Consider the following 22586-nt stretch of genomic DNA (forward strand, 5'->3'; position numbering starts at 1 on the left):
CCATGTTCATTCACTCTTGAGCTGCTGTAACATGAATCAAATGGCTGAACTGCCACATCAGCATACAGTCAAGTTCTATAGAGTCTTGCTAATGACCTACTAATTGTATTCAGGTTTGAGACCCCTGGCATATGGGAAATACTTAATTTGTTTTAAATTAAGCTATAATTGTCTGCAACTCTACTTTCAGCTGGGAAACTATCCAAACTGGTGATAAAATAGCAGATTTTTGTTTTTTATTAGCTACTGTCAAAAGGTGCTCGGTGCTGCGCAAAAAGACATGCAGAGAGCACAAATTCATGCTGTGAAATTAATTTTACCTTGCTGGACTTTTTACTAGTGGCAGAGCCTGGTCTTGTGTTGCTGTTGAGCTGTGAAGAGCTGGAGCTAATTTCATCATCATCATCCTCCTCTTCATCAAAATTCATGCTGCTCGATATACCTTCACAGGAAGGATGGAAAGAAGGATCGAGAGGAAGAAAGAACAAAAGAAAGAAATTAAATTGGAACTGTGGCTAAATACCAGACTTAAATACCAGAAATATGAGACTACCAGACTGATCCACTTGTGGCTGTGTTTTATCTGGTGTGTTTTCACTGATTACAGTCTCATTTAATGAGCAATTTTGTTGTAGTTTTTGGCACATAAAACTTGCTGAAAATGTATCTTACTTAAAGCATTGTGATGTCTTACAAGAAGAAAGCGTAGCGTTCATGCTGAGACTGCTAAAACAACATTCTTGCCACTTAAAATAATCTTTTTATTTACTTTTAATTTTGCAAAGTTAAACCCAGTTAAGCACCTGAACTCTAACCCTCATCACTCAACTCCCTCTCACAGTACACTGTGATGAAAAACTGTCATAATAGATCAAGGAAGTACGTGCACTATTACATCTCTCTCTACTACACTGTTGCATCAGTGCATTTGATTGTAAATAACAGTTCACATTTCCCTTTGCTGCATATAGATTATACAGTTTTTGTGTTAATTATGTATGGAACAATTGATGTGTGTTAGCGCTGAGTGTTTACAGTACGAATAATTATATTATTTTTCATTCAGATGCTGGATTTTAAAATGGCCTATTTATTTGGAGTTGTGTGTTTTTTAACATGAGTCAGTGGTTTTCATCCTCCCACCAACACAACGCAGCAGCAGACCAGAACGCCGTGGGTGTAAATAAGGACTTGTAGTTGTGCTATTGCAGAAGCAGTGGCAGAAGCTTTCTTGAGCGCTGTCAGTACCTTTTTTGAGCATGGTCACGCGAAGATCCTGTTTACTCTGAGACTGAGTGCAGCTCATCACGGGCTCTGCCTCGGCCTCCTCTGAGGTGGGGTGACCCACTGTCAGGATCTGGATCTGACTGTCATCCTGCTGGGAAGCCAGGCCATCGATCGCTGCTGAGTCAAAATCCCAGAAAAGAAAAACAAACTCTTTCAGAATGACTCACTTCTTTTCCACTATCAGTATTTCATGCTGTTGTAAGATTCAAGTCTAAATGAACCACTGCAAAGTACAACAAGGGCAGGTCATTCAGCAATAATTTGTGCATTAATCACATAGTCAAACAGCCTGAGTAAATCTGACAACATTCCCATTTCTCCACTTTTGGGCATTTTGTTTTATGTAATTGTTTTGCTCTGTGTCTTCAATATTCAATCAACTTCTAAAGTGTGCATTCAGGCAAAAAGAACACGTCTCCACTTGTCCTATGAAAAAAAATTAAAAAAGAAAAGAAAAGAAAATATTGCATAGAGTTTGCAGGCATTCAGATTTACAGCTCTATTAAGGTCCCGCCACTGCATTTAAATCATGTTGTGCAGCACCTTAATTCTTTTCTTCTGTTGCATGAACTAATTTTGGGTGTAAGTTTTGGCTGCTGGACAGATGACCTCACATTTCACTCTAGAAAACCTTATACAAAGAAATTCACGGTCAACTAAATGACTGCAAGTTGTCCAAATCTCCCCTCCACTGCTGTGCTGCCAGTTGTTATGAGGTGTTCATTTTTCTCCAAACATCATGCTGTACATAATAACCAAACATCATCACTTTGCCCTCATCTGTTCAAAGGACAGTGCTCCATTCTATTGTCTTGTCATGCTTTTTCAGACTTTTTCTGATTGTACTGTCATGAACTTGAACATTTTTTTTTATTTTGTCCAAGAAGAGCACAGTTTGACCTTGGGATGAAACTTCTAGGAAGTCTACCCAGGGAAGAGGGTGGCATTATGCTAACACACATCCGGAAGCTCCAGACTAACTGCAAAAAATGTTGGTTTTAGAAAAATGTTCACACTTGCTGATGATGAATGTACATAGCTGCATAACATCCTGTAACAGCTGTCATTTTGACGTGACTGCATATTCTACTCAGTATATATGTTATATATTAACATGCTGCTTTAACAAAATTAGGTCAGTCTTATCTTTTGATTTCTTATTCATTCCCCTGTCTTTCTTTTCCTTCAGAGATATGCGTGTAAAAATCAAGAATCCTATTTTTATTTTATGAAAGTATGTAGAAGGCTGCATTTTCATATCTTCATTATCTAAACTGAAAATGAACAACCTCTGATCTTGCTAGAGCTCATTTTCTAATGACTGCATCATTTCTGCTTATGCTTTAACGAATCAGAGCACGAGACAGAAGAAGAAGTGAGACAGATCAATAAGTGGTGAATCTGGCACTACTGGCCTGGATAATCTTTTACCACAGTTGAATCTAATTCACTTTCCTGGGACAAAGTCATTCCAAAGGCAAGCATCTGCTGTATTGCAGTATATCAGATGCCAAATGTCTCCAAAGTCAGATATTGTTGATCATTTTTTTGGCAAACACCTTAACTATTATATTTCATTGTGCTGAGTCTACAATAACACACATTGAAGGTTGAACGGCATGGAAGCTTAAGGGAAACAATGACAGCAATTGTAGTTCTTTTAATCTTCTAATGTAGGTCTTCATTTGTGGTGTGTCAGTCTGTCATACATCATCACAGACACTGAGCTCTGACGACTTTGGCACCATGGCAGGGGATAAGAGGGCAGCCGAGTTTCACTCAGTTGTGCTGTTGCCAGCTGTGGCTCAAAAAAGTCAGTGGGGAAACGTTATCTGAGGAGGGCATACAGAGCTTGGATAGACTGCTGAAGCTGCTGGATAGTAAGGATTTTGGCTCCTCTCTTTTTCACACAGGGGACCGCTTCTAAAAGCTGATTATTTGGTGTTTAAAAATGGATGTGCAAAGCCCAAGAACAGTATGTTTATCCATTTTTCACACAGTTTAATTAACCATTTGAACCAGCACACTGACCTTTGTGTTTCCCCTTCCTCTCCTTCTTTTCACTGCCTGTCTGTGGAGTGGAACTGGCTGATGCTTTGCCCTTTTTGGCTGAGCGTGGTGGCTGTGGATCCGACATCACCTTCACCTCTTCCTGTTCAGCTTCTTGCACTGAACACAGGAATGAACACGACTGAAGCACATGATGGGTTATAATAAATATGTCTTTCACATTAAACATTACGTTATGTTCTAGTGTAATACACAATACCATTTAAAAGTATTTGCCCCTTTTAGATATATATTTTTTAATATAAACATAACCTGAGTAAATACAAAATGCCATTTTTAAATGAGGATTTAATTTATTAAGGGGAAAAATGCTATCCAGACCTACCTGACCCAATGCAAAAAAAGTTATTCGACCCCTAAAACTAATAACTGGCTGTGCCACACTTGACAGCAAGAACTGCAACAAAGTTGTTCACATCAATGTGAAGGAATATGAAGCAATCCTTTCTACAGAATTGTTTAAATTGAGCCACACCGGAGCATTTTACATCATGAATGGCCTGTTTAAGGTCACTCCAAAGCATCCCAATCAATCAACTTTGAAGCCATGAAAAAACCTTAATCTGTATTTTTTTAGTCAGTCAGAGGTGGACTTGCCGATGTGTTTTTGGGTCATTTTTGTGGTGCACTAGAACTATGCCATAGAATAAGAAATCAGGAAGGTGGAAAACACTTTTTCACAGCAACCTATTGCAGTAAAAATGTTCAATGTGTTTATTTGATCTTACAGTCACAATCAAAGTGACTGTAAGATCAATTTTTTACTCAATGTGGGACTAATACTGGGCTGCAAATCTGTAGCTAAAATCACTGCAGGTTTACAGTCCAGAGTTTCCAGCTTAGAAAAAGTGTGGAGCAAACTGTGAACGAAGGCTAGAATGTTTTTATTCATTTTCCCGTAGCATTGTTATGGTTTATTAGCGTTCGCTCTAGCTGCACCTGAGCTGTGGAACAGTCTCCCGATTGGCATCCGGGCGTCTGATTCTATTCAATCTTTTAAATCACGGCTTAAAACATATCTGTTTGAACTTGCTTTTTCTACCAGTTAAATTCTCGCCTTGCTTCTAGTGTGTTGTTCTAATGTTCTAATGTGTCTGGTTGTTTTGCGTTGTCCTGTGCTGTCAATGTTTTCCATCACTGTGTTTGATGGTTCAGCTTTACAGCTTTACTCTGCTATAGCTCTGTGCTATAGTTTATTCTTATTAGTGGTTTTTATCTGTGAACATAATCTCACACTTATATGACTCTGACGTTATAGTCTTAATTATTTTATTTTATTGTTGCGTTGCCTATGTCCTCTATCACTGTGTATGATGGTACAGTTCTCTTTGCTACAGCTGTGTGCTATTGACTGTTCCTATTAGTGGTTTTTACCTGTGAACATAATCCTACACCTATATGATTCTGATGTTTTAGTGTAAATCATTTTATTGTTTTATTGTTTCATGTAAAGCACTTTGGCATGCCCCTGGCTTTTAATGTGCTCTATAAATAAAGATTGTTGTTGTTGTTGTTGTTGTATTATTCTTTTTTTTTGCATCAGAATAAAAGAATATGGCAGAGGAACATCTTTCTCTTCTCTCTACAGGAAATTTGACAGTTCTTGGCCTTAATCCCAGAAACTGTCCCTCAAAAAATAATTAAATAAATAAAAATGCTCTGCCTGGCCTCTGTGTGTAAATAAGAAGACTTCAGCGGCCCCAGATATAACAAATGGTTATGTCTATAACTTCTGTTCCCTGAAGGAGAGTAACTAGGTACAAAATATAAAGTATTGCATAATAACTTTATTTATATAGCACTTTTCAAAACATCAAGTTACAAAGTGCTTCACAGTTCGAATAAAAGCTGCACACTGATGATACGTGTACATGAATGAAATGAAGGGGAACGGATAAAGGAAACCCTAACCTATGAAAATGAGTTTCAGCATTCGCTTAAAACAAATAACAGACTGAGCCAAACTGATTGACTTCAGAAGGGTGTTCCACATTTTGGGCACTACAACCTCAAAAGCATGATCAGGTTTTAAAATCAGGCACCAGTTAGATGATCGGAGAGGCTGGATGCATTCGTCGTGGTCATCCCTCAGTTTAATAGCTGCTCTTCAGTGAGCCAGGCAAGCGGCAACCTTGTGTTGTACCTTGTTCCGCTTAACATATCTACTCATTCTGTTTCAGTCAGTTCACTCAGTACAACACACACAGCATGGGACATATGAACATACATAAATATACATTAATCAGAGGACAAGTTGGACAATCAGCACCTTAGTTCTTAACGAGCAACTGAAGGGGATGTAACGTCCAAACGATAGACAGACCAGATGATGGACCAACTAGCTGCAGCACAAAAATTAATTTAAAAATTATTTAATTTAAAAAGGGCCCATAAGTTTGCTATTCCTCTGGTGGAATCCCGTGCACCTTTGGTGACAAAACGCACAGGCTTTGGTTTCAGTAAACATTCTTATAGCGTGGACAATCCCCACTGTCCCCTGGGGACAGTAGTGAACAGAAAATTTCTGCTTTACTTGCTTTGGTTTTGGTTACTCATACCAAAATCCAAAGCAAAATTACTGCACAAGAAAACTCAAAATGAGTGCTCTGTGGACAGCCTATGCACCAACTGACCAGTGGAGGCTAACACAATCAGGCGCAGTTAAGCTAACTTCAAGCCACAGACAGCAGAGCTAACTAGCAGTAGCTAGCTAGCCCGACTCAGCAGAGGTTTTCTTGGCAAGGTAAAGAACGTAAGAAATAAGGGGTGTATGTGATAACACGGTGTATATGTACAGCCCCACGTGCACCTATGTCATCACAAGTCATGTGCCTTAAAGCAGTGAACAGAAGAGGTCTTCATCCAAGACTTGCGGGGCTGTGATATCCCACATTACGTGTAGTACTTCGAATCGACTGAAAGGGAACACAGTTTCTGCTCCTGTGTGGTTTGATTTGCAGCACTGCAGTAGATGATGCAGTGTGTTGTATTCCCTCTACATGATGTCTTATTTAAAGCTGTAAATTTTACAGCTATGCAACACTAATCATTTAAAAAACGGTTTCATGTCTGGTTTATAGTTCTAATTGGGATGTCAGGAAGAACAAACACTCTTTATAAATAAGAAAGACTTATTAAACGAACAGTGCGACTTCTTTATTTCTTCAGCTGATGTTTTTCTTTAATTCTCTGTTTAAGCTTTCTGAATCAACACAGCCATAGAGGAGTGCAAGCTTTACCATGGTAGATAGTGCTGCTGTTGCTGCTGAGGTAGGATTCCACCAGTGGAGCCTGTTCCTCACTTTGCTTGGCCCGACGGGTCCGTGATCTCCCATCCACATTAGACTGGACCATCAGGGGCTCTTGCCTCTTCTTCTTCTGCTTCTGTTCAAGGAGTGCTCGCTGACATTTCAAGCAAATGGAAAAATAAAGGTAGAGTTTCAACAAATAGAAAAAGTCACTATCTTTACTGATCTTCACTGAAGTAATGACATTAGAGACCAAATGCCGCCATGTTTACCGTGACTGAGTACCAGCATGCCATGTCTGAAAGTGGTAGATAATCGTTTCAGTAGAAGATTATCATTTGCAATTCATTATTAAATTGGTGTCAAGAAAAAAGAACCGAAGGCAAAAAGCAGGAATGATATGTTTTGTCAGTCCATCATGGTCTCAATGTGTTTGCGTCATCATTAGTAGTGAAATTTAACAATGCGCCATTTCAATTCATTAGCTTTCATTTTCTTTCCCTGCTTTCCGCCATTTTCCCTGCTGAGCGTCATCTTTCTTTTTTTTTACCAGTTACTTCCGTTCACTTTACCCTCATTCATTTAATAAGCACCACCACAAGGAGTCATTAAGTAGTGATTTCAATTGGCGAGGGAAATCCATTTAGAGTAGGCACATAGACATATCAATATTGGCGCCAGTGATTCAGTAAGAGCTATTATTGCCATATCGAATTTGTAGTGAGATAATTTATCTGAGTTTCAGGAGCTGGACCACAACTCCAAACACTCCTCTTCCGGCCATACGTCTATAAATGTCTACTTGTGCCACACATCCATTTGTTCTCATTTCTGCGACCCACCCTCCCTCTGCTTTTTCTCTGCTTGTCAACCTCATTCGAAGTCATCAGAGATATGCCAGGCCTGGGAGCTCGATGAGGCCTTCCTCAAACCGCAGCCTCCGGCCTAGCCTGTTGCTTCATAAACAAAAACATTTGCCATCGACATTTAAAGTTGAGGTCCTTGCTACTGCAATATAAATCAAAATTACCTCAGTTGACGGTTTTGTAAAGATTCAGCTGCTGATTAAGAGCACCACAAAGACAGAAATATATACCTTCATTCCCTTTTACAGTACTTGGCAGATATGACAGAGATTATAAAAGAGCATAGAAAGATCAGTGCTGGACATCTAACAGTGTGCTGCCTAAACCAGTATGACCAGAGGCTGAATAAAGCTATTCATTTGGCCCAACTGTCAGCTCTATGCAAGTCTTCAAACCAGAGCTCATCAAATATTAAAAAGGTTTCTATTAGTGGAAACTTCAGACTGCAGAGCAGTGGAGCGCTGTGTCCTGCAAAGCTCACTTCTTTTCCAAGGCAGTGGTGGTTAAGCTAGCAGAGGCATTTTACACAGTGAATTTATTTAATGATTAATGGTCTCACCTGTGGATAAAGCACTTAACAAACTTTCGCATAAAAGGTTTGAAAAACACAATATTGTGCATGCTTCTATCTCTTCCCCTAATATGTCCCCAGCATGTCGGATTTTTCTTTTTTTCTCATGTAGTGCACAGCAGGCTACAATTCACTTTAGGTGACTTCAAAATTGCTGAAAATTACTGAAATACAGGCAGACCTTAGGTGCTCTATTCCCATATCGGAGCAATCTGACATCACACAGACTTCTTTCACCTTTCTTAAATCGTGTATCTGTCCTCAAAGGAGTGTTGCGTATTCCTTATGCGGCGGGTTCTGCTTGTTAACTACACGTTTCTGCTCGTTATCCATGATGAGATCTGTTTGAACTCTGCTTTACAACCACCTATGAAAAATTTGTTTCTACAGATAAAAGCATGGCCATGCCAAGGCTTCACTAGTGTCAGCCATTGTAATCGCTACATGGGGAAAGCATGGGTCAGAATCTAAACTTAAGAAGAAGCCATTGCAGAATTATCAGTTCACTGTGACTGCAATATGAAGTTCACAGGGGAGGATGTCAGGTAAAACAAATTGCTTATTTTAGTTCATATTTTTTACACACACAGACCAGTACCTACATTTGGACTGCCACAGTTCCCTAGAACTGGAGAGGCACAGGGAACAAAGGAGCACAGACGTCTGAAGAAAGCACTTAAAACCTGTGGCTATCCCATCTGGGCCTTCATTAAGTCAAAGAACATCAAGTCAAAGAGATTTATGGAAAAACAACACAACAACATCAAAAAAGAAGAAAAAAGCAGGCATAACAACATTGTCATTCTGCTTGTGGCTAGAGTGTTTGAGTAACTTAAAAGGCTTTTCCCCCAACTGAAGTTCCTGAGACACACGGCTAGAGGATAAAACACTTAAAGTCTTAAAGAAGGCCCAACAGCGTCTCCACTTTCTGAGAATCCTCAGAAAAATGGACCTGAAGAAGGAGCTGCTGACCGTCTTCTACCGCTGCTCCATTGAAAGTGTGCTGACATATTGCATCGGTGTGTGGTTCTCCAGCTGCACCACAGCACACAGAAAGGCACTCCAGAGGGTCATCAACATGGCCCAAAAAATCATTGGACATCCTCTTCCCTCCCTGAAGGACCTGTACAGCACTCGCTGTCTCAAGAGGGCACGCAGCATCCTACGGGACTGCACACACCCAGGACACCGGGTGTTTAAGCTGCTGCTGTCTGGCAGGAGGTTCAGGCTGCTGAGGTCCCGAACAAATAGACTCAAGGACAGCTTTTACAACAGGGCAATAGCCCTGATCAATGTAAATAGCTGACCTGACTGGATACCTCCCTGGACTTTTTAGGGGGAGGTAACAATGTTTAAAACGATAACAATAATATTTATATTTATAACAAGGTGCAATAATAATTAATGTGCAATAATAACAGTGTGCAATACACATACACTTATTCTTCTTTTTTATACTAAGTTAATATACTGTGTTGTGTTGTTTGTTACGTTGTGATGTGTCATATCGTGTCGTGTTGTGTTATATGTAGTGCCGACGTAGGACAGTTTTTCCAATTTCATTGTACTACTGTACTATGTATGACTGTGCAATGACAATAAAGAGTTATCTTATCTATCTTATCTTATCTTAAACACAACCTGAGCAATGTTATATATGCAGCCTAATGCGGCAAAGGGTGCACAGAAATATATACAGCGAACACCTGCATCAAAAGGATTGGGGGCACTCTCCTGTGAGCAGCAATGTACACAATTTGGACAGCCATGGTTTGAGAGAGGAGAGGAAAAAAGCCACCCGTGTTAAAATGGAAATACCATCTCTAAACAGGAAATGTGATTTACAACAACGCCTGTCAGCAAATTACGAAACAGTCCTGGCAACGCTCCCCACACACGGTTTTGCCTTCATTCACGCGGTTATTTGTGTGAATTTTGTGCGAACGATAACTCGCTGGTAGCCTTAAATGAATACCTGGAGCTGCACACCAGCTGCAGGCACTGAGGAAGCCTCTAGCATGAGAGGCGAAAGGCAAGGACCAAAAACAAGTCCAGAAATTTTCTCCTTCCCTGGATAAATGAGACAGCCTCTACACGATGTTTCAATCAATAACAATTTGTTTAATGATGCTTACGTGCCTGAAGCCCTCAACTGAGTGACATTAGGAATTGTATTCTTTATTCATTCATTCATTCATTTAGTCACACATGAATAAAAAGCAGTTTACTTCAGAGTGAATCAGAACACATAAAACCTTATACCCACTGATGAACTATGACAAGCTTCCGCAAGCTTCTGCTGCTCTGACAAGGGAACGAGAACCCGTTTGAAGCACTCCACTTACATTATCCACTTCAGGAAAATAGCAGGACGTCAGAAGCAGCAGACTGCACTACGCATAGATAAGAGCTGAAAATGCTTCAACTGCAGCCTGAGTGTTTGTTTTGTTTGGATACAGTGCTGCTGACAACAAACAATGGCAACGGCAGTATTAGTTAGCAGGGTGTGAAATGGCCAAACATCACTTTGACTTAAGGATCCCGAGGGCCGTGCTGCGAAGTAAGTTCTTTGAGCAAGCTGGCTTAACAAAACCTAAAACCCCAGTGAGAGATAATGGGTATCACAAAGGTGGTTATCAACTTTCTCTGTTAACCCAGGCTTTCTGCTTCAGGCTGTGTGCGCGCTCACATAAAAGGGTGCATTTGATGTGTTATTTCTTTTTTCTTCTGTACAGAACTGACCTACTTCGGTCAGAGACATTATCACAGAACAACTGGTGGGGGAAAAAACAACAAAGGGCAACACTGGTACAGAACAAGAGAGCAATGCTGCAGAAAGCTTCGAATCATGTAAATTTAGAATTAGTATACTTAGGGCTCTCGGTGATGACGGTTTTTTTTGCTGTTTGGCACATTAGATTTTTGAAACTTTAAACAATTTCCATTTAACATTATAGTACACTCAGCATGTTCATGTCTGTCACTGACCCACAGCCTTATGAAGGAAATGTGGAAACCCCCTAGTTTGTGAAATTAATGTCGCTAATTTAATATTCTTGGTGATGAATGGACCAACTGGTTATCTAATTTAAACTGCAATTCTAGCAGTATAAAACAACGTCAGAAGCACATTAGGCCAAGTATGAAAACATAATTATACATTTTTCCTCTTACTAAACAAATACACACTGCACACAGTTTGTGCTGATGTAACTTTCCTTGTGTAGTGTTTATGAGGTACAGCTAGTTTGCATGTATAAAACTGCACAGAATCTATATTGCACTTAAAGCACCGTGCATTAAAAGAAAGTTAAGTTCAAACAAAGCATCAGAATGGGGGAAAAGGGGATTAAAATGACTGAACATATCATGGCTGCTTGTGCCTGAAAGGTCTACTCTGAGTATTTCACTAAATGCTGATTTAGTGGGACTTTCCTACACAACCATCTCTGGGGTTTACATATGTCCCTCACTTTATGTCCACAGTGTACCCGTGTTCTGGCACAAAGCTCATATCATCTCAGATTAGTTTCTTGAACATGACAATGAGTTCACTGTATTCAGAGTTCAACAGCACACCTTTGGGATGTGGTGGAATGGGAGAGTCACATCATGGATATGCAGTTGATAAATCTTCAGCAACTGTGTGACGCTCTCATATCAGTATAGACCAAAATCTTTGAGGAATGTTTCCAGCACTTTGTTCAAGTCGATCAAAACTGGGCCCAGCCTGGTACCAACAAGGGAGAACTAATAGAATACCACTTAGAGAAATAAGAAGTTCTAGCTGGCTATTTGTGGTCCCTTGATGCAGCAGCAGAAGTTAGTGTCACGAAAAATTGCCCTCCCGTAATTGATTTAGCCTTGGTGTGACTCTTTTATCAGTACAGTAAAAGGCACAAAAGTCTTACCTGTCTGTCCAGTTTCTGCTGGCGGAGGTTGGTGCCCTCATCATCTAAAGTGCTTTAAGAAAGAGCAAAGAAAGAGGAGTGATTAGGTTAAACTGCTCTTCAGCTCTTTGTTATATCTGTAATAGAATAATGACATTACTTAAGTCAATTAAATTGTTTCCCTGGAATTTCGAAGAACATTATATACATAAAATCTTAAAGTCTTAGCTTGTTACCTAATAAAACACTATATGTTAATGAAGCTTCTCGCAAATTTCACAAAACAATGACTGTGTTTCTGCCTCGAGGTATTTTGTTTTCACATCATGAGCTATATCATCCTCTCTGCTGTGATTACTTCTTCACAATAAAAATACATAATACAAGTCATTATTCTCTGAAAAGTAAAATCTAATCATTCATGTAAATAATTATTATGCTTTGGGCACCATTTACCAGAGAAGGATACAAAAATAATGCATACATTTTTTGTTATTGAAAACTGCTTTCACTTACAGTCACGTGGAAAAGAAAGCTTTGACAGGACTTAGGAAAAACTAAGTATACTCTGCTAATCAAATACATTTGATTAATTGGTCATCAGCAACTTCAAGCACCTCTTAAAGAAGAGGTTTTAGCAATACTCTGATATTGAGCTTGTTTTGCAGCCACAGGGTCTGGGCACCTTTTCAGTCATTGAGTCAACCACGAATTGCTCTGTATAACAAAAGTCAAATGTGAGGCCATCTGTCCAATAACAAAAGCTTGGCCCAAATTAGGCCATCTAACAGGATAATGCCCCAAAGTACAGAAGTACATCTACAACAGAATGGCTAAAAAAGAAAAGAATCAAGGTGATACAATGTTCCAGTCAAAGTCCAGCCCCCGATTGAAATGCTGTGGTCAGACCTTAAGACAGCCATGCATAAACAAATATATTTAAATGCAAATTAAGTGAAGCTATGATAGAAAGAAGAGTGGGACAGATTCCTCCACAATCATGAGAGAGACTGATAAAGTCAAACACAAAACAATTACTTCAAGTAACCGCTGCCAAAGGTGGCTCTACAAGCTACTAAATCATGCAGTGTACTTAATGTTTCACAGAACTGGAAAGAGTACTGTGAAATCTTTCTTTTTCACAGTATCTGCTGCAGATACCGAATATGGACACGGCCCAAATGAGAATGTGTAGAGTACATGAAAACAATATTTCAGATACAAAGCATAGTAACAATGCACCCGTCAGCAACACGAGTATAAAGGAGATGGCTCTGCTGAGTTAACAGTGTCATAGCATTTTAGATAAAGATACTTATATCCTCTGGGTGGTTTATCGTGATACACCATGCAGAAGTTAAATAACAGCATACTAAGCACTTAAATCACTTTTCAAAAAGGTTCCATACAATAATAACTGTCAGGGGAGTTATTAGAAAGCTGTCAGATAGTCTCTCAGCGAATACAGCAAAAACATAAACAGAGGTGTCATTTGAATATTGTTCAAAGTGATGTTGATGATGCATTTTGATTTTCCTAGCAATGGACAGAATATAAATGGCAAAAGTCCAATATAATCTCCATAAATTAATTAGCAGTAGCAAAGCTTTAAATGTTTTGTGACGAGGAAGCATAACACAGCTTGAGCGACTGAACGCACATACACACAGCTACTCCGCTCAGTCAACAAAGATTAAGTGCTACTGAAGCAAACAACATTTCTGTGGATATTTGTTGAATCCATGGCTCAAACTTAAGAACACTTAAGAAACTGTATCCTTGAGTAAATGGAGAGGAACGTCTGCCACAAGAAAAGTAAAAACAGACGAGTTAAGGATGATGGGTTTTAAAGGCTGTTTGGGGCATATTGATGATTTTTCTGCTACATAAATAAAACTGAAACAGAAATTGCTTCAGATCCAGCATTACATGTTTACCAGTTGACCCTTAAAGGTAACATAAGGCAGTCACCGGTACACTGACCACATTGTTCACAGTGGAGACAATCACTGAAACGTCTCTTGCTGCATGTGTCTGCCGTCGATAGCTTCTGGGAATCCAGAAGCTTTGCTGGAAGCTGGACACTAATGGAATCTACTAAATGACTTCAATAAAGTGAAAGGCTTTGTGTTGCCTGTATCACCACAAACTAGATAAAGAAGTCTCCCTATTAGCTACAGTATTTTAGTCACAGTCCAATTAGTAGATGAGCCTTTCACCAGGGTATTGTGTTGGTCTTTTAGAGGATGCTATTATCCCCATGCTCACTGAAATGTTTTATATCTCTCAAAAGCATTCCTGTGTCCTTTGCAACGAATTTGGTATCTGATGCAATGCAAATAGACCCTAAGGACAAAAGGAAGTCGCACAAGCTCACTGCAAGAACACACCACACAATAACCTACACACTCGCCTGACCTCATCCTGCACCAACGATTCTCTGAGCATGCTTTGCTGAACAGTCAGCTATCCTCAGCAGAGCCGGCGTATACTGTATCTCTGTCTGCACGAACGCCACTGTTCACTTGAGCAATATTTGACGTGACATAATGACATACTGCCATCTGCAAATGCCTAAAGGTCAGCATAGCATGGGCACCCTGGGATATTGTGTCGTTCTAAAGCACAAAATACACGCCTGCATTGTTAATTTTAGATTAAAGAATATGCACGATCACTTTGTCTGCAAATATATAAACCTTTCTACGCCCTGACTCCATAGCCCCGATAAAGATAATTGGAAGAGGATGGACATAAACCTTATTAATATTATATCTACCACCAATACTCCAATAACCACTTACTCATCTTTAAATAACCCACTTCAATCACAATCAAGTGTTTAAAATGAAAAGACTGTTGATAAGATGATAAGAGGACTGAAGCTTCCGATTAGTCTTTGCTAATCAGCCTGATAACATTTCATACTACGAATAGTTGGCAATACACATCATGATTTAGAGCTTAAAGTAATGACTGACCAAAAGTAGAAAAAATAATTGCCAGGTAATAATTACGTTAGGGAAGGCGATGTTTATTTGAACAATGTGTATTACTTTAGTAATCGGAAACAAAACCGATTCAAATGCTATTAACGAGCTAATACACTAAGTGACAGGCTGTTCATATCAAACAGCTGACTTCTCACTTATCATGATTATACTCGACATTTAGGGAGGGGAAAAAAGGAGGAGTGCTTGTTAAAATGTGGAGAGCATTGTTACACAAGTATGAGGAGGTTACGCAATACTGTGGAGATACAGAAGAATGAGGTTACTTGCAAGTCATCACTTTCCTATTCCTCTCCCTTATTGTCAGTAGCAAAAATGATCAATATCAGAAATTTGTTGTGCTGTAAATTAGATTTTAAATGGATGTTTCGTATTGCAGTTTTCCCTGAAGATCAATGTGAAAGGCCCATTATAACAAAGTGGAAGCTTTTGTTAAGAAATCTACTTAACAAGTTTACTTTATATTCTTTACTTTAAAGCTGAACTCTTTTATGAAACTATATTATCTTTGCTTTGACACTTGTTGCACTGTCAGTGTGGTGAACCCTGTTTATGCTACAGTCACGCTAATGGTTGGAAGCCACGGCACAATCAAAACTGTGCGATTAACTTTTGAGTTTGTTGCCTTTGAAATGGTTGCTTCTAAGATGGGGATGAAGTCTGTGACCATTTGCAGTTAGTTTCTTGTCAACGTTCAGGAAAAAATGCAGCTGAATGTGGAACTAAGGCAGGAAGCCAAACTCCACAAGGTGCAAAAATGCTTAACAGAAAACAAGTTGAATCCAAGAAATTCCAAAACATGACCTAAGAGACACAAGAGAGGTTGTACAGACATCCAGACAAAGACCAAGACTATAAATACATATTTTCCTGGATTTGTGACTATAGAAACAAACTTTGTAACTGATCACAAATATCCTTGGTCTGTGAGGTAAACAAGGACCCAACAGTTTAACCAACAGGATTTATGTTCTGGCTAACACCATTCCTTGGATGCAGCATTGGGCTGGCAGCATTGAGATGCTCTACTTCTCCACAGAAGGCTTAGAGAGGCTGACAGCATAGAATGAATTGAGTAAAATGGAGTACTTAAAGAAAACTCCAAGTTCTCTTATCATAACACTGTTGTGAAACTTACAACCAAAGCCCAGACTTACACAGCACTGCACATCTGTAAAGAAACCTGAAGATAGAAGCTCACTGATGCTCTCTGTTAAATCGAACAATGATCGAGGTTTGTAAATCTTGGAAAAGACTTGAAATTATAACTGCAGCCAAAAGGGGGTCTACGAACTTCTTGGTTAAGGTTCCTAATATTTTTGTAAATGAATACAGCTAGTTTTCATGTCTCGTGTACCCAGAACAGACAGATTAGTGTGCCATCAGCAATGATGTGGTGAAAAACGAGCTCTAGCTGAAAGTGAAGCTGTCAGTATCTGGATCGATATACGTTCCCACGCTCACCTATATTTACAAGCTTTAAAGTAGTGAGTGAAAGGATGAGAATGCAGATACAAGTGGCAGAAATGAGCTGCCGCCATAGAGAGACTGGGCTCAGCCTTAGAGATAGCATGAGGAGCTTGGTCCTTCGGGAGGGCTTCAGAATAGAAGAGCTATTTGACTATTGTATGGGCATATGCCATGGGTCTGGAGGAAGATGCAATGTAACACTTTATATTCAGCCACATATTTTAAAATGTGTCCATTAGTTGTTGTTTTTTTAATCTGATGATTCTTTGAAATTAAGTCCACATGATGTGACAGTGCTTTTTTTTTAGATAAAGCTAAAAAAAAACTTTCCTTTTGCGAGGAACGTGAAGTTGCATGTTTTATAATTCAGGTCATAAACTTAGCATTTATACAGCAATTAACTGTAGACTGCCTGTTTATGATTCGACAGCTTTTAATTTAAAGCAACCCGCAATGCTTGTGTCAGTGTTGTAGTCCGTCCATCCCCCTGTTACATAAAGCACTACGTAACTAGAGTAAACAACTACAGATCAAGAAAAGCAAAATGACAACAGATCCAATTATGAATGTATTTGTGACAATTTGTGTTCTACAAACAAAGTTATAATTTGACAGATGCCAGATTTCTCGGTAACATTGTTAAACATTGTTTCTCATAGCCGGCCAACAGCACTTAAATTCTGTTTGACCTTTCCTTTCATTTGTGCTCTTGTAAAACGTTTTTCTCCAAGACAGCGACAGGATGATTTTTTAATCACACATTTTTAACACTGTGCAAATTTGAGGCAAATTTTAGACAGGCATCAGGACTTCATACGTACTGCTGGAGAAGATCAAACCCCACTCAAGTTAACTTGTTACTCCTGCTGTGCTTCCTTTTCCTCTGCTCTCCAATACTCTCCAATACCAATAATTTATTAAAGTAAATAAAATAGTAGCTCCTACTAACAAAGCTACGGGATTCATTCAGCACCAGTGATTAGCTGGTTCTACTTTTTATTTATTTTCTTTACCACAAGAGCTTTTAATCACTGACCACAGGCTCACTGATTGTTCCTTCAGCTCTTGGACAGGCGTCTAAGAGACCTCTAACAAACATCCACGGCCCCTAATTCAAGGGCAATCGGAGATTTCCTGCAGCACAGCTTGAGAGAATGAGCTAAAGTAGAAGAGTAGAAGAGAAGAGGATGAAGGATAGAGAGAAAAATGTGCTTCTGATGTTTGATGAATCAAAGCTCAGATTTGGCGTTCCACTCTTGTGATTGAAATCGCTTTGTGTTATAAACATAAAAACATACTTCTTCTGTCACTTTATTCAAGCTTCCTTTTAATCTCTCCCAACCTGGAGACCCTGTAGCAGGAGCAAGTTCAGTTTGTCATAGAAATGACCCTGCAGCATTTTTCAAAGTATGACTACGACTATCATTACATGGTTATAAAGTTTGTTTCTGTTGAAAGGTTACACAAAATCTTTTTGACTGACATTTTTGATCAAGAAGAAGTAAAGTTTTGCTGAAGCTTTCGATTACACTCTGGCCTTGTGATAACAGTCAATACTGTGTTTCAAAATTCCTCGAAATGTCTCTAATGGCTTTAATAATACTAAAAAGGGAAAGAAAAAATCTGTTGTTGCTCTGTGACTACACTGAATCTGTTTGCATTTTTTGAGTGTGCAACACCCTCAACGTCTGGACGACCACTTTCCATTGCAAGGCAATTGTGCACATCCCCTGGTGGGAAACAACCTCTCTCTAAACATGTCTGACACAAACTGGCTGCAATCACTCTCAGACAGATTTGAAGGTTTGTAAATAACTGGCTTCCCATTTATAAGCACAGATTGCAAACATGTTGCAATTGATCTGAGTCAGTTTGCAAATCTATGAGGTTCTGCCCAGACTCTGAATGCAAGTAGTTCATGTGAATTTCTGTGTATGTAAAAGGTTACAGTTTAGTGCTTTTTAGGTCATTTCACTTTTCACAATAGATAGATAGATGGCTGCAATTGGCCGCAGACCTGGATCCCACCCATCTTCGAATCGTCATTCATTGCACACGGTCCCAATAATTTGGTTCTTGTCGAGGTCTGCACCACTATTTTCCCTACTGTGACAGTAACATTACCCACATTCTGACTAAATATCGCACTTTTTTCATTTTTAATTGTAAATTTTTAAAATGTCCAGTTTTCCTGACACACAACTAATGATGAGGCACGTATATTTGCATAATTTGGTTGATCTCTTCTTCAGTAGAAATTATTTTTTAGTTACAACATTTAAAAGCACATGCAATCCTGTATTTCAGTTTAAATCTTTCGTCTCGTTTTTTCCCTAACCAATCTCTCAGATTGCTTACCAGAAACTTCAACGAAATTCTTTCCATCACCCACTATGACTGGCTGCATGAAGGTACAATAGAGTAATTGGGCATAAACTAATGTTCCTTTATGAGCATTGTTGATGAACCTTTTTACCTTTTTACACGCTTCATTCATGTGTCAGAATCATGTCAGTGGAGTCTTGAATGTGGACCATGTAAAATCATTCAATAAACTGATAGCGCTGTGCCACAGACTCTAGTTTGATGACAAATGCCCACACAGATGCAATAAAAAAGTATTTACCTCCCACACGCTGTCAGACATACAGACAAACAAAGCACTCCGTGTCTATTGATCAAGACTGAAAGATAATGGCATGAACACGTGCTTTTGTAGTGCAGGTCAAACATCTCATTATTATGTGGAGAGCCTGGTCATTCTTTAACACACCTCTGTAGTGCATACTGACCAGGTAAAGCACTGACATCCGGGCCTATCCATTGCAATAAATCACCTCTACAAAACCTATAAAATATCATTTAAAACTAAGGTGCAAAAAAAGCACCTCAGCAATTTTTGAAAGGAAATGAAAAGCTTATCCCTGAATACTTGCATGCAAGTTTGCAAAGTCTTTGTTGCCATATAAATTCAGTATTTTTATTGTGGTTTTTAAACTGACAGACTGGCTGCTGGACTGATTCAATACTAAGGTGGAAAAAGGCACCTTAGCTCTATCTGATGAATAAAGAAAACCTAGATTCATCAGAATTAATTGCGTCTGAAATCAAATGTATGCTATTTACATATTTATGCTGTAAAGTACTGTTGCTAACATTGTGGAAGTAGTGCCGAAATCATCTGTCGAGCCCGACCAATACAGGATTTTTGAGACAAATATCAATACAGATATCTGGTGATTTCCAAATCAAACATTCTGATATATCGGGACAATATTCTTTTCTTTCAGATGCACAAAACATAAACAGATTTCTCTAACATTTGTCATTTGTAGTTATTTATTTACTCCTTTAGGCTCTGCTCGGATCAGCTGTAGCAAACGGGCAAGTTGCAGAGTGCACTCTGGTGAACAGACAATGCAATGTAAGCGCTCATTACATGTTTGAAGGGTCTTTCTTCTTCTTTTCATTTATTAACCATTAAACATGTCAATACTGATAGAGTGGCAAGATAATATCGGCTGCCAATAAATCAGCTGGGTTCAAATCATCTGTACCAACATACCATGGTACACTGCCCAGGATTCTGATTTTCGTTGAAACAATAGCTTGCCTATTTTCAGTCTTTTTTTAAAAAAAATAAATAAACTGAATGACGCCTTAGCTGCTGTTGAATGTAGGACTGGATGGAGAACAGAATAGAAGTTATGAGACCCTCATATTTTTAAAATAGTTTTGCATGCATCATCAGGTTTAAAATATGTGACAGTAATTGGCTGATGAATCTGCAGTGTGCAACACTACAGGCAATCCATTATGGAGACACAAAAGCAAGATTATTTTTGTCATTTGCATGGTGAAATGCATGAAATTCTGGAAAATTAATCTCATGAGCGTTGTGCAGATGTAGATTGACCTTGCAGGTGGGAATGTAAATAATAAAGCTTTTAAGTACTTTTGTGGTATAGGACACCATGTCTTGCTCTACTAAATTGGTTATTTCTGAAAAGGTCACGTAAAAAAAATAGAATCGGACCATTAACAGATTTTTGACAACATAATTTCTTCATACCCACATTAGAGGAAAAAAACTACAACCCTGATTTGATGAATAATTCATACACAGAGAAGAACAAATTAAGCATCACCAATTCTATGTGGATGTTTGAGCAACATGTTTCCTTGATTTACTTGCTTTCTGTGCGCTCTATACCTCGAACTAACAGATCTACAGAGTGCTGCTGTATCCAACCCTCCCTGCAAAGAGGCCCATGTATTTTTAATGTCAGCTTCATGAGATGAAATCAAAATTCTGCTCACTGGCATGACCTCTTTCAAATAGTATATACAAGTACTGTTACTGCTACGGATACTTTTACTGGTTAATATCTAGTTAGTATTTAATATTGCTGCCTAGCATTCGTTAACAGCTTTTCTGGTCAAGTGATAAGGAGGCCATGGAGAGATAGTTGTAATTTGCGCTGCTAGCTATTTAAGTCTGTGCATTCACTGCATTTCATTAAATGCTTTTGTTTCAACTTTGCCATAGTAGGAGGAATCTTATTCAAAATAAAACCCACAGAGGTTGCTTCCTGCTGTTGTCCTGATGCAGTCTCATTCTGAAATTTGCGGATTGCCACCGTAACTTATAGCAACCATAAGCCAATGGTCTCAAAGCAAGCAAGGGAAACCATGGCAATGGGCATTCAATTAGAGGAAGGAGCCACCAGCTTTCGTACTACACTTGAAATGCTTATGTTTTATAACAGGAGATTTAGAGCTACAAAACGGCATGACTGGCACCAGCATGGCTCAGTGAAGCTCATACTGGCACATGCAGTAAGAAAGGAGACATAAAACATGCACATTTACACGTGAAGAACTTTCTCAGTGATTAAAAAAGTGGACATTAATAAATGTACAAATGTGAACGTGGCTCTATCTTTGATATGCACAGCAATCAAACTGGATCCAAACTGATCAGAGACAGCACTGAATCACATTATGGACAGTTGTGAAACAATATGAGATCATCAGAGGTTGATGCAGTTGACATTTTGGGATTGTTCTTTTTTGTTTGTTTGTTTTGGTGATTCTTCAACAACTCGCCACCTAAACTAAAAATTAAAAAAAAAAAAAACCCTGCACAAAAAAAGAAAAAAAAAACACATTACTGTATGCTTTTCTGTCATCATACCAGCTCGATGTTACTGTTAATCAGTCTGATCTCTGAACACCCGCTCAAATAATCACACATGCTTCAAAAGATGAACACTGTGCCCCCTCTGTGTGTTCTCAGGAATGTGGTACAGTACCTGTAGGGAATCCAGTCGGAGGAGTGCTTGGAGCTCATTCTGTATTTATGACTGTGCTGTCTAACTGCAAGGCTAACGGCCTGCAACAGCACCAGTGGAAGAGGCTATGGGGTCTGAGGACAGCGATCACAGCCAGCGAGCCCACACCGCCTGTTCATCCTCTGCACACAGCTCTATATTCCCAGCCTGCCTGTGTGCTTTTTGTACGTCCTCTAGTTGTGGGGCAGCAGATGACTAACAATCCAGTCAGACAGCCGCACTCTTCAGTCATGCACAGTGAACACATGAAATAGCCGTTTTCTTCTCTCTTCCATGTGTATGCTTCCAGTCAATGCCTCTCCTCTTCTCTTCTCCCATCCGCTGCCTCTGCTCCTTCTCTGCGCTGGCTCTCTTCCCTCGCACTTACTCTGTAGGCTCTATCTAAATCTCCCTCTGTTTCTTTCCCTTTAAATCCCCCCTCCCCTCCTTATTCTCGGTCCAAATCTCGATCTCTGCCTCTTTGCCCAATCTATCGCTCATTATTGCTCGTGCAACATCACCTACGCTCGCAGTGAGTGCAAAGTCAAAGGTGCAAAAAGTAAGAAAGGTTATAGAGAATCCCTTTTGTCTTGCATCTTTGATGTTCCTTTAGCGCTATTTTTGTGCAGTGCCACCCCCTCGTTCTAATGCAGCCCTACACATACTGTCTCTCTCGCTCTCTCTTTACGCAGACTCCCTGTATCTTTCTTGCACACTATCTGTGTTGTATGAGGCATGATAAGCAGGCATTCAGATTTTTTTTTTTCTGGCCCATAATTTATTTATTCTTTCAGAGTAAGAGGCATTAGCATATGACTGTGCAGACTAGTGTTAACAGCC

General features: G+C 39.3%; 1 protein-coding gene across 1 annotated transcript in view; it reads right to left on the minus strand.

Annotated features, from left to right (window-relative positions):
* Positions 1–21766, minus strand: part of tub (TUB bipartite transcription factor) — a 28771-nt gene extending 7005 nt beyond the window's left edge. Inside the window, exons 1-6 of the mRNA XM_085355003.1 lie at positions 21729–21766; positions 11954–12005; positions 6597–6759; positions 3319–3456; positions 1249–1401; positions 321–442 (exon numbers count right to left, since the gene is read on the minus strand). Of these exons, the coding sequence (XP_085211129.1) occupies positions 321–442; positions 1249–1401; positions 3319–3456; positions 6597–6759; positions 11954–12005; positions 21729–21766 (666 nt within the window). The remainder of the gene's footprint in view (positions 1–320; positions 443–1248; positions 1402–3318; positions 3457–6596; positions 6760–11953; positions 12006–21728) is intronic.
* Positions 21767–22586: the final 820 nt, after the last annotated feature.

This window comes from Diplotaxodon limnothrissa, linkage group LG1, assembly GCF_057381915.1.
Source record: "Diplotaxodon limnothrissa isolate DT_005_m linkage group LG1, D_limnothrissa_male_GT1.1, whole genome shotgun sequence".
Lineage (NCBI taxonomy): Eukaryota > Metazoa > Chordata > Actinopteri > Cichliformes > Cichlidae > Diplotaxodon > Diplotaxodon limnothrissa.